Below are 17,039 nucleotides of genomic sequence, written 5' to 3' on the forward strand. Positions count from 1 at the left end.
ATTTTTCGCGATAATATCATTCACCAGCGCGTTTACTATATCAACTCGGATAATCACTACGTCGAAAGCGCTTCATCTCTCCTTTATAAGCTCAAACTTTCAGTACCGAAACTCGATGTAAAGATCCAAACCACACACAAGACGAGAGATCTACTCCTTTCAACCCCTTTTGCCTTATCCGTCAGGAATATCTCGCGGAGTGGTTTAAAGTTGTAGCACGATAAAGCCTGCAGAGCTCCATCGAGAATTTATTGGCTAATCGCGTTTACTCGTCCCACAGCTTCCGTTACGCGCGCATTAGCAGTTCAATCGCTTAATAGTCGTTGCGCCTCGATATAACGTCACCGCGCTCCACAGGTTTCGGTACACGATTTTGGCTGATTATATTTCGGTGCGTCCCGTACGCAAAGTTGATCATACGCGTGAAGTTAGCCCCCCAATATTAGAAATAATTAAGTTATATTACATGATTCGATTGCACATTGTTTGCACATGATTGCACTTCTTTTGTTTTCGTTTGCACGCCTCTAGTAAAAGAGTTATTAAAAATAAAAATTTGGAGAGGCCAATTTCACATTAACCCCCCAATTTTTACAAAAATGGTTTTCAATCAACCTAATCGATAGATTTTCGTTTGCACATTTACATATAGTTTGAATTTTCATTTGCACACCTCTAGAAAAAAAGTTATATAAGTTATATAAGTTTGACCTCTCCAAATTTTTTTTTTAATAACTTTTTTGCTAGAAGTGTGCAAACGAAAACAAAAGAAGTGCAATCATGTGCAAACAATGTGCAATTAAATCATGTAAAATAACTTAATTATTTCTAATATTGGGCCTAACTTCACGCGTATAAGTTGATCATCATATTTTAAATCTTTTAAATTGTCGAATAAACGATTATCGGAACAATTACAAGTTTTTCGGTATTTTTTAGAGACATATTTATGTAATAAAAAAAACAAAGAAAATAGTAAAACACTAGTATGTATGTAAAAAAATAATTTTATTTTTTAACCGTACTGTTTCATGAATATAAAAACGCAGTAAGATTTAATAAGTATTACTGACCAAATAAATGTTTTTCTTCATTGTTTACCCACCGCGCTAAAAAATTTTAAACGAGTTTTCTCAGCATCTCTACGTTTCTGACTGTGTTAAATTTCTCTGACCTCACACAGTTTCCACGGTTTTCTTGCTTTAGACTCGTTATGAGAAGACTTCGTGTGGAAACTTTGCTTTTCCACTTTTTAAGTGAGGCACACATGCCGCTCTCGCCACTCAGGATCAATTGTTATCACGTGATATAATAATAAATGCAAAAATGTAAGCAGCAACGAATTATAGCTGTTGCTTCTATCAGCTTGATACCGCCTGTTAGTGCGTGTGATAACGAGCAACAGGGTCAATTGTTTGTCTCATCGAAGACTAAATCGTGCGGTTTGCATTCGGTATCGGCCATCACCATGACCCATTATCCTAGATTGAGAAAGTTGCCGGCAGTCGAAGATAGCGATATTGACATGGGCGAACAATAGTTGAAATATGTTATACGTTGTATAACGGAGCTGAGAATTTCGCACATTGTTTCAAAACATTTTTGTTTCGAGCAATTATTGATATTTCCTTATTTATGTACGAGAATTTATTGCGTTAAAAATAAAAATTCGACGGTTTTAATCATTTTTTTTTTTTGGTTTCATTTATCGATAAAACTGAATTATGTCGAATATTAATAAAACGAGCAATTTGCGTATTTAATAAAGTTAGAAATTCCATAAAAAATTGAAACACGATATATTTTAACGATATTATTCTCAATACCTGAGGCTATAAAATTATTTGCAAAATTCAGTGAACTAGATACATGTACGATGTGTATTGTATCCTTCTATTGATTTATTGCACGCATCGACTGGTTGCTTCGTATTCATTTTGGATTCTACTTGACATCAATCAAGAGATTTACTTCGCAGTCAACTCAGGAGCAAACCGTGCATGCGAATTGCAATTTCCGTAATAGTGGCGACTAAATTACAATCCGCCGTCGCACGCTAGAATCCGCAATCTTGCCCAGCCGAGTAACCGCGGTATTTGGAAACTTGCACGTCCATATACTGCAGGATCACATGTCAAACGGCGTTTGGCAACATTGGGAGACACTAGTGTTGAGTTACTCGACACGGACTAACGCGCGGACACATGTGTGTATATCTATATGATCGCAGCATTCGAGATTGCGAGACGACCAAAGTTTGTTTCACAATTCTAGAATTCCCTGATGTTAGTGTGAGAATTTCCGGATTTAAAAAAAAAGAACCGGCGAAAGCGTGTAACTTCAGACTATATTGTTCCGGGTTCTTTAAACGCATTAAATACTTCCTAAATTCAGAGCTAAAGTAATATAGCTAACTGCTAAAATATTATATTTACCGTTTTTTAGATCTTTTTTGCTATTTGCAACAATTCAATTTTGAAACAATAATTGATAAAAATTTTCCGTCATTTTATACTCGATATCCATAATGGAACAATAATTATCGCGTACGATTTTAATACATTTAGTAGAACTAATATTTTCTTTTTTGCTTAATGTAATGTTTTAAAATTTTTTCCCGTTTTTTTCTCTTACGCTGTTTGTCACATATATTACAATTACGCGGCATACATTCCGCAGTCGACGACTGCACTGGGCGGAGACCAATAAAGCGAATTGTTCACAATGTCCAAAGGCGCGAATGTCCCAGAAGAATATTGCCTCACTAAAACGCGGATTACTACCCGCGATATTCCACCGCGTCACCTTTTATCGTTATATTTATTGCCACGCCGTGCGCGAAGCATGCGTTATCGTTCGAATTTGTTGAAATTTATTTATTGAAATATGCAATTCCGAAACAGTCGTGAATACGTTCTACTTTAGAGATGATGCAACGAACGAACAACCGATGCGATAAAGTAGAGAGATATTAAAAACTAATGTCAGCGCTGTGTGCAGAATTAGATTTTATTCGCGAGTTGCGTTAGAATAAATATCCATTAAATATTAACGCGAGGAATTTTTCAACATTTAAATCGATGTAACAATATTGAAATGAATACACAAGTCGCATAACATCTGCAAGAAAGATAACAGATTATCGCATCGCGGAGTCGCGGTGTAAGCCATAAGTGAAATATGTGTTTTCTTTCGTATTTTACATCTTTGTCGCGCGAAACTTTTAACCATTGTGACGCGAACTGTCGCACGCGTATGTGTATTGCACGTCGTATTTTGCGAAGTGGCGCACGTACGGGTCCATTGCGATACTCGCCAAATAACGGATTCAAGAGAGACGACACCGAGACGTGTATACACCCGATGTAAATTCTGTTGTTGTCCCTGTAAGTATACGTCTTCTGCCATCTTCTATTACACGATACACCGCTCCAGAAAAAGAAGCGAAGATGGGATAAAAGTCTAAGAACGCGCTGTATTCAAAACAGCTTTCGCAGAAATGAAACGTTGCTTTGCATTGCCTCGGGCATCGCGTACTGTTTTAGTAAACGGAAAAATTATTGCGCAGTCGAAACTCGAAAGTACTTGCTTTCGCGTATCTTGTCACGCTTATTTCTCGTACCTTTTAACGCGTCTTCTCGAATTAGTCGTTAATTTGAAAGCTTTAATAATCCTAAAAATTATTTTTAGATTCGAAACGTGTGAGAAGGCTGAAAACGTATAATTGAAAAACCCATCCTTACAGCTTATCGCTAGTCAATCGTTGACAATATTATTTTTATTCCACGAATGGTACGATACAATACGTGCAGGAATGTATTTCTTTATTTCTGTAACAGTTCCATATTTCCCTTAAAAACAAGCTCTTTCGCAAACATCAAAAAAGAAAGATCAGAAGTTCTGCCATTCAGGTAACATTCCCCGGAATTCAGTCACGTGAATTGCATCTTTCTTGTTGCATATTTTCCTGACAGATTTTTCCGAATTTGCCACTGGCAATGGTAACTGCCAGATGAACTTTTCTCCCTCCCTCTCACACTCTCTCCACTCTTTTTTCCTCTTTTTCTTTTACCCTCTGTCTTTCTCTCTCTCTAGTCGAACCGCCGTTCTATCTAATAGTACGGCAGGTTTTGTATTCGCTGCACGCTGCGACATTTGCATTGAAATTGTTGCACCCGGCGCCGATGCGCGTTTCGCATCGTAATCCGCCTGAGCGAACGACAAGCGCCTGCGTGTAGTCGCGCAAAAACTACCGGAAAAAAGGCATTTGGTGACCGCGGCTGATAGCGAACGATGCACTGTATCGAGAGAAGGTCATGGATCACGCATGTCAATTTGTCAGGTCTCTGGAATGTCCGGTGTGTTTGGCAATTTGTACGACTAACGTGCAATTTCTTGTAGATACGTTGCGAAAGTGAAGACGGAGATATTAGATCGCAAGCCACGTCACAAGATAGATGCACCAGCGAATGTTCAATTAAGAACTTTCGTCAGACAATTAAACTTTAATAACGTTAATAATTAGTTAATTGCGAGAAAAAGAGAAAAAAAAACTGTCGGCACATAAAAGACTTGCTATGTTCGCAAAAGTTTTCACAGAAGAGTCATGAATATAAATATCTTTATACGAAAACGCTATCACGCGATTCATATTTGCGGGTCAAGTGTTATGCGATAAAGGAGGGTGGAAGAGGACTTGATCCACAAAACCTTTGAATATAAAGTGCTTTTTTTCGTAGCGATAGCGCGATCTCGAATCTAAGCGGCGTATTAGAAGCTTGGGGTTACGGTTTGCGCAATATTTCACATGAGGCTTTAAGGATCTCTCATCTGAAAAATATATCATACTCACATTCTCTTTGGTCGATGAGATCTGCCTCTTCGTTCTGCCGTGATACACTCGCGGTCTCACCAAAGTGTGTCTGCTAAAGTCTGCGGACGGACCTGTAACAATCAATTAAGTCGATTTTGAAATATCGTACTTGCAAGTTGTACAATGTAGTAAAAACTTTAAATCCTCAACTGAGCGAAAATTTACCACTTTAAGACTTTAAAATACCATAAAACTTCTAAATAAAAAAAAATAATCTTTTCCCCTTAACAAAATGATTTTGTATCTTCATAACTGTGAAAATACTTTGCGCTTTTATTTCATACTAACTTCAGTAGCTAACTTTATAAGTCAAGTGACTCTTACAGAACTACTCAAGTGTTAACAAGTGACAGGCGACGTTGAAAAAAGGCTGCATGGAAGTCTACATCGTAGTGCTTTTATGAAGCTTTTTATAAAGCTTCTACATTAGTGAATATAGCTAGTGAACATTGATGTATCGACTGAAGCTGCCTACTCCAATATTTTTTTTCCAACACCGGATATCATAGTTTTCTGTCTAAATTTACCGAATGTGCATATAAAAAAAGATACATCGTATGCAATATTTAACGCGCTGCTGAAAGATTACATTAGCGTTAAAAATTATACAACGACCGCTGATAAGCAATTGTTCGCTTGCTGACGAGGCGTTTTAATATCCATTAAACTGACATCTCTCATTATCGATAAACGAATTTTTCACTGTTACAAAAGTCCATTCTGTTGATAAAAATATTCCATTTTCCATAAAAAAAGTTGTTTTAAGTTTTTCATAATATAAATAAAAACTATGAAATATAAAAACTCGAAAATTGTTTATAAATTATCATTTATACTGACTGTAAAATTTACCATATAAAAATGATAAATTCGCAAGTGTGATCAATTTCATTCTATAAGCAGCAAAAACTTTTTAAATCAAATGTTTTTTTGCACGTGATAAACTTGAACGAAATATTTTCAATGGCGACGTCAATCGAACGCGCAGTGGAATTCATACGCAGAGCGCTCCCAAAAATCGCAAAGCTCTTTTCGCAAATAGAGCGGTTCGCATATTGAGCGACTCGCGTAATCGAGCAGAGCAATCAACAAGCGACGCATAGATAGACCTGCTCTTTGCATCGGCATGCCCGCCGCAGGAAACTGGCCCTGCTCGAACGCCATCCTCCCTTGCTGGTGGCACTTCGGTCAATGTGATTACATCGACAAAAGTCCTTGACATCGGTGCGGGCTACAACGGGTAAATTCAGCGGCTTCGGCCTGGCCTCGGTTTTCGCAAACTCAACTAACTGCGACCCCGTTCTCGTTTCCGAAGTACCGAAACTATCGATCCACCCAGTAACGTAGGAATTTGTTTTTGTCAACTTGAGCGGACAAAGTCGATGCTTCCGGGTGATATCATCCGATCATTTGCATTTGTTCGCACAAGAAGAATGCAATTCGAGACTCAACGAAGCGCGCTGTCATTCTGAAAATCTTGCAAAAGTACTGAATGTTTTCTCTAGAAGCGTTTTATACTCCAACTAAAGAATAAAATTAAATTTTCTAATATGACAAGTGTAATTAAAACAAGTTTGCAAATAAACATGATAAACATGATAAACAGGATCTTCAGTCATGCTATAACAATATTTAAAATATAAATAATTGATATGACTTATATAATAAAATTGGAGTTTTACTAGATTTATTAATTTCATATTTATCAACTGTTACTTTGGCACAATTATTTCATAAATTTCTGTACAATTATCTTCCCATTGTTATTATTAATATAATTACTAAATAATTCAAATTAAATTAACATAGCCATATTTAATTAATAATTTAACACAGCTTTACTCTTATTGATTTACCAGTTTTCATATGTTGCTGTGTTTCGAAGTATCGTAACTGTATTGCGCAGAAGAGGGCTTGGCTGACGCAATTCGTCATGCTGTCAACTATACATTAAATGCGCTAATTCTTCTCGCGTAGGTGTTAAATGAATTGAAATTATTACCTGACGTTTTCTTTGCCTCTCACGAATCCAGCGCGGATCTGCATTTCAATTAAATTCTGTCGCGTATAATCGATAGATATCGATAAACGCCGGATGCACGGTGAAACCGTATTCGGCATTCAATAATTATTCCTGGTTAATAAATTCTCGATATATTGATAGTCAAATTTGATCGAGAGTAACCGTTTCCGGTTTAAAAATGTCCCAAAGTACTTTATCGGTTATCGATGTACTATCTATTGAGCGAACTGTCGACGTGTTTCGAAATAAAATTCAGACCATGATTTGTTGAGTCATCCGTTTTAATATTCGGACGTAGTAATTGTAAATTGATGATTTAGTGTTTTGTTTCAATGAAAAAACTGTAACGTTTATTTAAAAAAAAAAAAAAAAAAAAAATTAATCATCATTAGCGTGGATGTCAATTATTGCACAGGAAAAATCGAAAGATGTAAATTCTCCCATGCGATTTTATATTACTCAAGCAAATATTTGTTTTTTCCCGATTAAAATTCGAATATTTTATGAAGCTATCTCCTTTCAAGCAAATTTAACGAAAATTTATTTTCTATAAAAAATTTATTCCATAAAGTTTTTTTTTACTTTAAGCAAATTGAATATTGCTTTGTCTACTATATGCGCGCCCATTACAGAAAAATATATATTTTCCGCTTCAAACTCGAAACAAATGTTCAAAGTTAAAATAAAAAAAATAATAAATTTTAAAATCTTTTTTCATATTGCTTTTGTTACGATTGCATACACAAAATATCGGATCCTTTGTTTGCGCAGTTTGCTTCACATGCAATTTGGCTGACAGGCCGGTGCATGGAAGCGATAATAACTTCCTAGTGATGGGCAGCAGCGACGTACGCGTTGAATCGCGATCACATTCAGGAGCGATTATCAGGTTGCGTTGTCGATTCGCGTATGGTTCTCCGTCGATCAGTTACAAAGTAGGTCAACGTGGAATTTTGATTGGCTCTTTAAAGCGCACAATGGACGATGCAAGTATCCGCGTATCCGCGGATCTGTTCGGAACCCGCGAATAGCGCGTTCGCACATGTGCGACAGCGTTTATGAGAGTGAAATTGACGTCAGTGGCGACAAAGATAAAAAGAAGTCACGCGTAAAAACGCGAATATACGAGAACGCGAGGAAACGGCGTCAATGGCCGCACGAAAAAACTACCTCGACACGACTAAAATTTTTTCGTTCGCTTTTACGTTTCGAGAAGCAAGTGCCTTTGACCCTTATCCGGGCGTTACCGGATATGAGTGTTTCTATCTGCATATAAAGCAAGAGGATGTACATATTTCTTCTCTTGGCAAATGCAATTACAAAAAATCAAATACCGATCCCCAACTTTTTATTAAATAATAATTTCAATAGAACTCGCTGTTTTCTTTGGAAATATTTAAAACAATATCCATTTACGTCGCAAAAGGAAATTTCATCAATAATATTGAAAAGCGATAAAGTCTACGGCAACAGAATTATCGTGCATGCAAAGTTAATAAAAATATCTATTGTCTTCAATGATACAAATACTTTTATGCAGAACAGATTAAAACAGATTAAAAATCAATGCTATTCATGTGCAATTAAAGTTTGCGGAAAAATGCAGCGAAATATTCTACCGTATCTGGAGAAATGCATCGGTATCCTAATCCGACAAATCGCAACAACGGAAATCGCTACACGCGCGTGACATGAAGGCGTCTCGTTCAAGCGCATCGTATAAAAACGTAAATATTTACGATGAAAATATTTGAATGCGCGCGATCGAATGAACTGTAATAACAACTCGCTAGCTGTTTCGATGCAACAACGAATCAGCCGGGTTTGACATGAGTTTGATAGCATGTCAAACTCGCTCGCGTCCGCCGCAAGGATACCCATTCACCGTGAAATCGCGCGCGCGCGAGAGAGAAAGAGAACACAGATGCACGGGACGAGCGCGAATTTTTGCACGCCAAACAAAAGTGATCCGCATAAGCCCGAGCTGTCGTTGCAAAATCGCGGCTTCCGGCTCGCCCGGAGCGGTGCGCGCTTTCCGCGTATTTCCGCGATGACGGGCACGCAAATTTGTTCGGACAATTCGGCCGCCCGGTTATCCGTTATTCGTTGCCGCACACGCGGATATATCCGCTACGGGCGGATATTAAATTCCCTCCCTTCCTTCTACCCATCCTCCCGCTCGCTGTCTCCGCTATACTGAGAGCATGTATCCCCGGTTAATACGGGCACTTTGCCCTACGATTAAATTCAAATAAACTCCGACCGCCGTCACACACGGCGAGCTCTGCTCGCGCGCAAATAACGGATATTTAATATTTATATAATGCCGACTAATACCGCGATGATAACTGGTTATGTACGCGGTTTTATACAAAGCACGAGGCGTGAACGCACGCTAATGAGGTTTACATTAAAGTACGAACGAAACCTGCCCGATGTCGCGTCGCATTTGTTTGGATTCGTCGGAAAAAAATAGCACAAAATTTTTTATCGGTTTAAAGAAGTCTCTGACGTTTCGCCTGCGATCACAATCATCAATTTTACAAGCCTTAAAAGAATTCTTATAAAATTCATATTACTTATATTTCGCAAAAATATATTAATAAGATGTGAAAAGCACGTTATCAAAACAATTTGCATAGCAAGTGTTTCCGGATGCGAGAAGGAAATTGCAGTGGACAAAAATCTCTGTGATTTCTAACGCACATTACAGAGAATTATCTGTACAATGCGAAATTTGTAAGAAAATAATACGGCCTTCTTGATTCTATGATGAATGTCATGAACGCGGATTGTCTTATCACCATTATTATCCTGCATGGAATTTTACACGCTTTCGAATTTCTCTGAGTGATGTTCGTGCATTACGAAACGTATACGTGGCTACGCATTCGTGACAGGTGCACTGGCGGGAACGAGTTTCTTGCTTGAACCTTCATTTCCGCGGTGCTCTCGACAATTGGCACGGGTATTTGCAAACGGTACAGCGCGAGCCGAGCGATAATTCTCTCGCGTCGATGTAATTGGACTATGTATCTCCGGCTATCACAATTACGGCACGACGGATTTAAGCCTATCAGGTAACTCGTTACGCACCGGCCGGCCGATTTGTCATTAATTTCCTGTCGGACAAGTGGCCGCGTGTACACGATACAGGGGCGGGAAATCGGATCCAGTAGTACAACATCGCGCAACCGAGCTGGCTGCGCATCGCGAGAACTCTAACGATTCGATGATCACTCACGACGACGGGGAATGTCCTATAGCTAGTCACCTGGTGATGTTTCTCAAAACAACATCGACGTTCTCTGTCTGTTTATCGATAAATTTACGATGGTTGTAATTCTGATGCCGCTGTTGTCTGCCGTAATTTGATCAGTAAACACACCCCGCAGGCGTAGCCAAAATCATAACATATTGCCTGATTACTGTAGCATCCAATCCAAACAGAGCAATAAATAACCCATTAATTAGTTTGCTCTCTAAATTTACTGTATTAATGAGGATTCAGTAGAAAAATGAAAGATTTGAAAGATCAATTACAAATTTTCGATTTCATCGTTTCTTATTTTCATATTTCTATTTTTTCTATCCTTTTCTCTAATTTATTTTCAAAGAATTATTTCTTCAGATTTTGCTTATGAGCGTCTCTCAATGATATATTCAACAAATACGCAATAAAAAAAGTGTTGAAAAATGACTGAATCCTGAGCGCGTTAGGATGATCGAAAGATTATGCGAATTCGGAAATGTGGGTAAATGGAAATTATATTCCGGAAGAAGGCCACGACATTTGTTTCAGCCATATTCCATATCACGGCCGAGGTCCCAAGATAATCCTGATTTACGACGTGGGTCGTCCTATATAGCGCAGATAGCATAGCCAACTAGATTCTACCATCTGGGCTGTCGTAGTAAGCTTACACAGGCGAATGGTCAAATACAAATCCGTCCATGTCGTTTATCAATAAACTGTGCAGCTGAAAATGTGTGCATGTGTGTGCTTCACTAAAAAAAAAAAAAAGCGTCGAAAAATCGGAGAGCGAGCTAAAAGCCGCCCGGTTAAATTCGAATAAAAAACGATTTTAATGCCATTTAGTTGAACACAAAAAAAAGAACGCAGAAAACTGCAACCTTTCTTTTTCGACACGTAAATTATTTGCAATATAAATTCGATACAAGTTTGTGGTATGCTTACTGTTCCGAATACCGAATATAACTTACGAACAAAACCTATCATAGAAACTTGAGAACTGTAGACTGAAAGTGCAAAGACGATCGAAGTTTCGACATTTTTCATACACATATATTCTCACTTCGTGTACTTTTCGTCTTTTCTTTTTAATACAAAACTGAATTTTCCACTTATTCTCAATACAAATTATTTTTTTAGCTGTGATGCCATGTAAATTTTAAATTTCTTTAAAATCTATTTTTTTTTTAATAATCAAACAAGTTCACTTCTTGAGGTTGCACGAGTTAATAAGCAAGTTATTTAAAAATCTGATTTCAGAAAGCCGTTTAATTAAATATTAATATTATGACTATTGGCTTTACATAAATTATTTCGGCATTAATAAAATATGCAAGAAAAAATTTGTTATCTTAGAGCTTCACTCAGTGATCTAGCGTTGTTTTACATTTCACGGCTTCAATTGATAGAATCACGGCGGAAGCGCTATTTTATGGTTCGCCAATTGATGCAACTGCAACGAGCGGAAGGTCGGAGAGATGCTGCGATGTGGTCGCGCAAAGATGTTCGTGTAGTATATAGCACGACAGCTGCATGCTCGGAGGTGTATTAGCGACGGTCAATTAGGATGCAGCTAATTCGGCGCGCGGCGAGTAAACGCGCGCGTCGGATCGGTGCATATGCGAAGGCGGATCTGCGTTTCGTGTTCCCATGACTCGCATCCCGATTTCACACGTGTCCCGGCGATCGTGGTTGCACGCAAACACGACTCTCAGCGAAGAACGACGGCCATAATCGCGCTTTCTGTATTTTGCCCCGGTCGACTTGTATGCCACGTAACTCTCATTGTCAGTGTGCTGTCTCACTTCTTTCGTTCTATATTATATACGCTACATCAACGTAACGACACGTGTTCGTTCTTGATGAGTAAGCCATCAGCAATGCAAATGTAAATGTTCGTCCGCTTACACAGTAAACTTTATTTCTCTTGGAACAAGATTTAAAAAAAAATGTAGCGCAAATACGCAACATATGTAATTCTAAGTATCTAAAAAAATTATGCATAATTTTGATATTTGTTATTTTATTTATTGATAATTCTGATTTCAAATATTTTTATTGTAATGATTTATGCTTGTCAATTTGTTATTGACAAGTGCACACTTATTTTCCGCAAGTGTTTGTCACACTTTGAGAGTAAACAAATGAGAGAAAGAAGGGAAAGTAATGTATGTAAAATAGTACGGATACAAATTTGCGTGTCAAATGCAGTATGTATTCTGCGTAATTTAAAAGAAGAATGTACACTGAACAATAGGGACATATTTCAAAGAAATAACGTGAAAGTAAGGAAAGTTCTTCTTTTGTCTCGTTAAAATAGACACTCGTCTCATAATGCAATATTAATTACTGGCAAACAAATAAAATCAATAATCGTATAATAAATTAGTAAAGTCGTGTAATTAAAATAATAAAAAATATATATTATAAAATTAATTAATATAAATAATAGAAATTTTCTCTTTTTAAATTTTCAAAGTAATATGCTTCAGTCGCCCCGATTGTAATTTCAAAAATTAATTAAAAAATTCGAGAAGTCGGTTAATTTATTGCAGAATATCTCCGAGAGAGATAATTTTAATCATATGACCGCAAATTGTGATACTAGTGCTTACCAGACATTAGCGTTTTCAAATTAATCGCAACGTGTTGCGAACGAACGTGTTTAGTGAATAGACCAATCAGAGATTCGTTTCTGCACTGCTTTGCCGATCCTTGGCTAGTCTCGTTAGCCAATTAAACTTCATAATTATAGCCTTCGTTCGTCCGCGGGAGAGTCTCCCAACGCATGACTCAGAACGGATGTTGCTAACTCTCTTACGTTTCACCCACACAGACGTGAAAACGCATTGTTAATTAACATGGTCGAATCACATCTATCGATTTTGCGCCGACGGCGCGGACTCGCTCGTGGATCAATCATAGAGATATAAAACAAAGGTCGATGGATTTTCAATAGAGCTACGAATATTCAATTTTGCAGAATATTCTACGTTTCGCCGCTTTCGAAATCCATTTTCGTCAAAAATGGAACACAAATTTCACGCTATCTATATCTCCATCGACAAGCCGGCGCAGCGCGGTGCTGCCGTTTCCTACGTGAAAGCAAAATTTGCATCAGTGATGACAATGTTCGTCGTGCCGAATCTGTCGTTCTTTTTTCACTAGAATAACTTTATTCGCATTTGATAGAGCTGATGCGATCCAAAGCAGCTTATCGCGTTAACGGCATTTGCAAGGCTTAGTGAGGAATTGGCTTCGCGAATCGGATATCTCGTCGTACGTATCGGACGGTCGCTCTGTGCGCTGTGGCGATTTTGCCGCATTTAACGGATTAATGTGCATCGAAGCGCAATTGTGAGACGTATGAGCGTAAAATGGACTTATTTGTATCAAGACCTCACGCGATACGGATTTTTTGCTTATTTTGCAATAAACTACACTAATGACATAATAATAAACGCGACAAAATAATACCAATGAGCATCATATAACATAATATTGTAAAAACAATTCCTTATCTACATCACCATTTATTTTTCAGTATGCATTTTGCAAGAAAAAAATTATAAGCGTTTCAAATATCGATCGCGCGAATTTTTTTCTTGCAAAATGCATACTGAAAAATAAATGATGATGTAGATAAGGAATTGTTTTTACAATATTATGTTATATGATGCTCATTAGTATTATTTTGTCGCGTTTATTATTATGTTAAAAAATGTTAAAAAATGTTTAAAAAAATTCGCGCGATCGATATTTGAAACGCTTATAATTTTTTTATCCTTAAAAATTTTTTGTTAAGAGATACTGTTTAGCCCGAAAATTATACTGGGCCAAATTTCTCGGTAATGTTTCGAAAGAAGTAATAAAAGTATAATCGATCAAAGTCGGGAGCGGTCATTCACCTTGTCTGCGCTATAGCCAGCTGGCGCATTTACCTAGTGTTGAATTGGCTCTGCCAATAATCGCTCACCTTCCTTTTCGGGCGTATGTAATTTCACCCCTGAGTGGATCCGTACACATAAAGGACTCGCGTAAGAGCTGCCATTGAACAGACTTTACGGTTACGAGAGTCCTTCTGAAACGGCACGCATTTTCGTCGTAATGCGGAGTCGTGAAAATTGCTCGCTCGGTCGAAACACAGCCGAGCCGTAATTGCACTCGTGCAAGATACTCCGCACCGTCGTGCCGACACTTAGAATTGCTTGAACAACGGCGCGCGTGTCTAAACGATCGCTTGTGTGCCCGTCATATCACCAGTCTTATCGCTGCATTCGCCGCAACGAAGTAACGTTATGTACTCACGAACAAATTCCAGTCTTTTGTGCAACACGCAGTGGAATTTACACGAGGATTTCGCATATCACAAAGCAAACGCGAAAGTTTTTACGGACAATTGTGGAAACAGAGCATTAACCTTTTCACCACGGTATAACGATCCTGTGTGCACGAGTTAATCGACCTCGCTAAAAAAGCTGGCGATATTCTATTAATATCCTCCGGGTAGCGAAAGAATTAAATGTTAGAAGATTAACAAGTTTCCATTATAATCGTTAAATTATGCATTGATAAATTATCGTTCAAATACACTTTACAAACTTCGTCTGAAGCTCACTTCAAGCCCGTTACTTTAACAACCATTTTTGCAAATAAAGTCTACGAAGTTTAAATTAAAAAAATTTTTTCCAAACTATGCTAAAAACTCTGAAAAGTCTAACGAAATTTTATCAACAAGATAAAAATGATAAAAATCTCGAGAAACGTTCGCATATATTTTGCAATAGGATGATTACGTTTATCAGAGAAGATTCAATTAGCGTAATGTGGATATCTAAAGCATAATATTGCAGTAAACCAGCACACCGCATATTCGGCCGGCTTTCATTGAAGATTTCCATCCCATTTAATTTTGACATTCATCGCCTTTCACCGGATAGAATTGCACCCTCGCGGGTATCCGTATGCATAAAGGCATGCAAGCTCAATGCGCATCATTTACGGCCGCCTGTTAAGAGAGTCCCTTTCATGCGGTAACTGTTCGTTCTACAAATTCAGGGAGATACAGCGTACTGACACGCCACATATTTGTAAGATTGACTGGCACTGAAAAACAGATATTGCATTGTCAAAACGATGCACGGATGACGGCCTTTTGTATACCTGAAAGCATTATGTTTACGATTTCCGGCACTACTATCTCGCGTGTGATGGGAATTTCTATGAAAACGTATGTCGGTTTATTATCTTTTGTTGACGCAGAAATATAATCTCTGAATTTGCAGAAGATTTCCTCGACAATCTCATATGTGTGTTCGGCATAATCTTGACTAATGTTAAAAATTACGCGCAAATTTCTTTCGAAAAGTAAATTTATGCCACACTTCGAATGCACGGAAATAGAAGGCGGGGAAAAGAAAGATAGTTCAAGTTCGTCATGTCGACGTTAATCATCTCGGGGTTAATTGCCGTGAATAGGCGTTAAGTGGTCCTTTCTTAGATTACCGGCAGCGAAACCTGCTCTCTAGTTATCATTTCTGTCTCCTTTCGTATGATGCATCGCTTGCCTGACTTTTTGTCCGTATAATGACTGACATTAATATATCTCCTAAATTTTTAAACTCTAAATATAAAAATATATTAACTGTATTTAATAAGTGATTATAAAACTATTAGCTGAATATAAAAATATATTAACTGAATTATCTGCACACAAATCATTCAAAAATTAACATAAATATGTATATTATCAATAATTTAATATTGTACTACTGCAAAATATAAATGAAAATTTCCAATATTCATAAAAAAATAAAGTATTTACGCAGTATAAACGATTTAAAGCTTAATCTCTTCTTTTCTTTAAAAAAAATTTTTTTCCATTGATAATATCGAGATAAAGCAATCTCGATATTATCAATGGAATACATCCAGCTATCTCTCTACAAATACTTAGCACCTATCATCGAGTGCGTAAGAATTCCTCAATCAAGGTTTATCGTACGAGAGTCAATGCTCAGAGACGCGATTGTACAACAGTGAACAATTCTATCAACGTCCAAAGCAAGGTCAACCGATAGCTTTGATAATTATTATTAACAAGTACATTAATCTTTTCGCCAGTACGGTGAACAACGGCTGCATTCGCGATAAAATGGGATTCCATCTTGAGAAATTACTTTATGGCTATTGTTTCGAGCCGTCTCCGCTCTTATCTGTGTTAACTTTTTATCTTCGGTCGGAGTTTTTCGCGAAAACTTTTCTTCATGGCCGTATGATCCGCTTCATATTTTCGCCAGTTCCTCTGAGAGAAATTGCGATAAAACCTCTTTTAAGTCATTCTGCTATCTGATTGCTTTTATATCTTCAACAATCCTTCATTTAGAGTGACGCGAAAGCGCCATTTTCAATTTTACTGTCAAGATTATTGAATAAATTTCAAATCAATTTTTCCTTAGACAAAATTTCGAAACAAATTGTTATTCGTTGTGAAAGAATTTTCAATATTTATCTTGACAGTTAAGCTTTAAATTAAACTTCACAACTGTTTCCGCTGTTAAATTAATATCTCAATTTTTACGTGATTTATTTATATGTTACATGATTTTATTCATAATATATGCTAAATCGAGTCTCGATCCATATTTTTTGTACTTTCTCGGTCTTTTCTCAGGTAAACGCTCTTTTTCTCTGCAAGCCCGATGGTCCGGCATTGCGAGGAAAAGAGAATCACGGCTTGGCTGAATCGCCAGACCGAGTCCGAGGGGAAGGAAATTTCGTTTCGGCGGGCACACCTCCGCCATTTTCATTCCTTTATCGTCGAGAGGATATAGTGAGAAGAGAGAAACGCCGAACGCTCAAATATTTATTTCCCCTCGGCTTGATGCGCC

General features: G+C 37.6%; 1 protein-coding gene across 1 annotated transcript in view; it reads right to left on the minus strand.

Annotated features, from left to right (window-relative positions):
* The window catches only part of Meltrin (meltrin), an 80,678-nt gene that overhangs the window by 25,740 nt on the left and 37,899 nt on the right, over nucleotides 1–17,039 (minus strand). The window contains exon 2 of the mRNA XM_012367532.2: nucleotides 4,853–4,944. Within this exon, the coding sequence (XP_012222955.1) occupies nucleotides 4,853–4,944 (92 nt within the window). The remainder of the gene's footprint in view (nucleotides 1–4,852; nucleotides 4,945–17,039) is intronic.

Source organism: Linepithema humile, chromosome 4, assembly GCF_040581485.1.
Source record: "Linepithema humile isolate Giens D197 chromosome 4, Lhum_UNIL_v1.0, whole genome shotgun sequence".
Classification (NCBI taxonomy): domain Eukaryota; kingdom Metazoa; phylum Arthropoda; class Insecta; order Hymenoptera; family Formicidae; genus Linepithema; species Linepithema humile.